The sequence below is a fragment of the Echinops telfairi genome, unplaced genomic scaffold, assembly GCF_000313985.2.
Source record: "Echinops telfairi isolate 266 unplaced genomic scaffold, ASM31398v2 ScPeMD7_18;HRSCAF=68, whole genome shotgun sequence".
Classification (NCBI taxonomy): domain Eukaryota; kingdom Metazoa; phylum Chordata; class Mammalia; order Afrosoricida; family Tenrecidae; genus Echinops; species Echinops telfairi.
The window spans coordinates 51,172,990-51,175,543 of record NW_022103915.1 but is presented as its reverse complement, the minus strand read 5'-3'; the positions used below and the strand labels follow the sequence as shown (position 1 = coordinate 51,175,543).

Here is a 2,554-nt window from a genome sequence, read left to right as displayed (position 1 = left end):
ATATTTTCTTCATATAAGTTTTATCTTGTCACTATTTCTGTGTAATTTAGTTTTGTTGGTATAGTCAGGCAGGAGACTTTCCCCACTGTATGGGGATGTTGCTCTTGTATGTGGTCCTCGTATTAAACTGTTTCTAAGGGCTTTATCCTCCTTGCTATCCGCTCCCATCACTAGAACATCAACAAAGAAGTCCCCAGCACTCGGCGGTCAGTTTGCCGTGCTTTCGGAAGCCCCACCACCTGCACTGAAAGCAGCGGCGGGCGCGGCGGGCTGGGGCAGAGCCTTCTAGACTAAGGACAGACCAGGAAGAGAACGGACTGCCCGCTTTATGAGGAGCAGCGGGGCACTGTCAGATGGTACGTCGAAGACGAGCCCTTCAGATGGGCAAGCATGCAAAGCCCGCCCGGGAAAGAGCTAGCGACCTTTATGACCTTTATGACAGGCTAAAGCTTCCAGGACCCCCACTATGGAAAGGACACGATTCAAAGTGAAATAGCGGCAAACACTCACAATCAGAACACGAAGAGCATGGACTGTGAGTCTAGGAAACGGAAGATGTCAAAAATGAAATGGACTGCTAACGATCAATGTTCTATATTTTAGTGAGCTGAGACTGAGTCAAACAATCAGATGGCCAAGAGGAATAGTGTTGAATTCATCAAACGATAATACATCAACAGCTACCTCAAAGCATAATGTTGTCGGTGAAACGATAATGCCTGTGAGCCTGCAAAGAGCTCCAGGTAATAAAACTAGGATTCCAACTTACAGACCAATCACTAAAGCTAGTGATAAAGAAATTGTGGAATTCTAAAAACTAATTCTGTCTGAAATGATTAAACATGCAATCAAGATGCACTGGAAACTACTAGTGATATAAATGCAGACATTTATAAACAAAAAAGATCAGTCGTTGGGAAACTTGATCTTGGTGACAGAAATAAGGGGTGTAGATTGCAAGACAGAATTTCACAAGACCACAAAATCCATTGCAAATACCTTTACAATGGCTTAAAACGGTGACTACACTCATGGGCTTCACCAGATGGAATTGGGGCAAGAAAGACGCTGGCTGGAGCAGCTTCGTATCATATGGGAAAACAAGGCAGGGGCCAACCATGCTCACATGTAAGTTAGGCTGAACTTCTGATGCACTGAATATCAATGATGTCAGAACATCGGCACACACAAAGAAAGCAGAAGCTTGAACTTGTGTTTTTACCTCCTTTCGTGTGATGAATTAATATTCATTGATTGACAGCGTGAGTAAGACTACCTGTGACTTTGGCGTCACCCTGACCTTGGTGGGGCCCCAGCTCTGCCACTTTTATTAGCTTTGTGGTCATCGGCCCAAGTTGCTTGATCACCCTGAGCCTCCGTTTCCCCACCCTATAAATCATACTTATGAGATAATGCTTGAGTGATGATGATTATTAGCTGTTTTCAGAAGCCCTGGTGGCAAAGTGGTTACGCGCTGGACTGCGTAACCTTAAGGTCAGCAATTCGAAACCACCAGCCGATCCAAGGGATTAAGATGAAGCTTCTACCCCCATAAAGGGCTAGAGTCTGAGACACCCACAGGCGCAGCCAGTCCGGCCCTGCCCTATAAGGGCACTGTGAGTCAGCATCGACTCAATGGCGGTGCGTGGGTTGTAAAAGAGTTACGAGACTTGTGACCGGTGCCACTGAGTTTGCTACAACAGACACCGCCATCCTCGCTTTCAACACAGCGCCACCAAGGGGCCAGCGGACCCAGTGACCACTGACGTTAACCCACACCTCGACTGTGCCCGACTTTCACTGTGGCGCCCGTCTCAGGTAAGGGCTGGAAAAGATGGCAAGTGGGCTCATAGAAATCAACAGGCTGTTTTGTGCTTTTTCAAGTGTTTAAAAAGTCTCATTTCCTGAGAAATTTATAATGTAAGGAGTGAAAAAGCTAACAGTCCGTCGTTTTCCTTTCTGGATGGGACCGAGTTCTGTTTGCCAGCACTGAGGGCTGGGGAACTGGCCCCTGCACGGCTGACTACAAGTAGGTGCAGAAGCAGCGTCAGAGGAAGGCAGCAGGGGCGTCTTACCTGCCGAGGTGCTCCGAGTGCGGACTGACCAGGTACATCAGGTTCCTGAGGGTGTGCAGTGGTTGTAACTGATCTAAATTGACATGCTACGAAACAAGGAACTCATTAATATTTCCAAACACCTGACAAATCAAAGCCACGCTCACAGCACGCTTTCCATACCTGAGAGAAGCAAAGGTAAAGGGTATTTGCATTCAATTTCTTCACTGCTCGAGTAAACTTCTGCCTGCTGAGGTTTTCCCCACAAAATTCACTGTAAAACAAATAGACAAACAATTTGTAAAGTTGTGCTTCCTGGAAGAAATGTTCACGTGTCCATTCTGAAGTGAGTGCGCATGCCCCTAGCGGCCGGCCCCTTTGCTCTGTCAAGTGCACACAGAGACCCAGCCCGGAAGGACCACCCTCGTGGAGGGCAGCCCCACTGCAGGACAGAAGCTCCAGCGGCAGAGGCCCTTTGACCACACAACTTCCCTCGGGGC

At 47.8% G+C, this 2,554-nt stretch overlaps 1 protein-coding gene across 1 annotated transcript in view; it reads right to left on the bottom strand.

Moving 5' to 3' along the window:
• Positions 1–2,554, bottom strand: part of ATG14 (autophagy related 14) — a 39,278-nt gene that overhangs the window by 6,112 nt on the left and 30,612 nt on the right. The window contains exons 8-9 of the mRNA XM_004698605.2: positions 2,238–2,328; positions 2,076–2,161 (exon numbers count right to left, since the gene is read on the bottom strand). Coding sequence (XP_004698662.1) covers positions 2,076–2,161; positions 2,238–2,328 — 177 coding nt within the window. The remainder of the gene's footprint in view (positions 1–2,075; positions 2,162–2,237; positions 2,329–2,554) is intronic.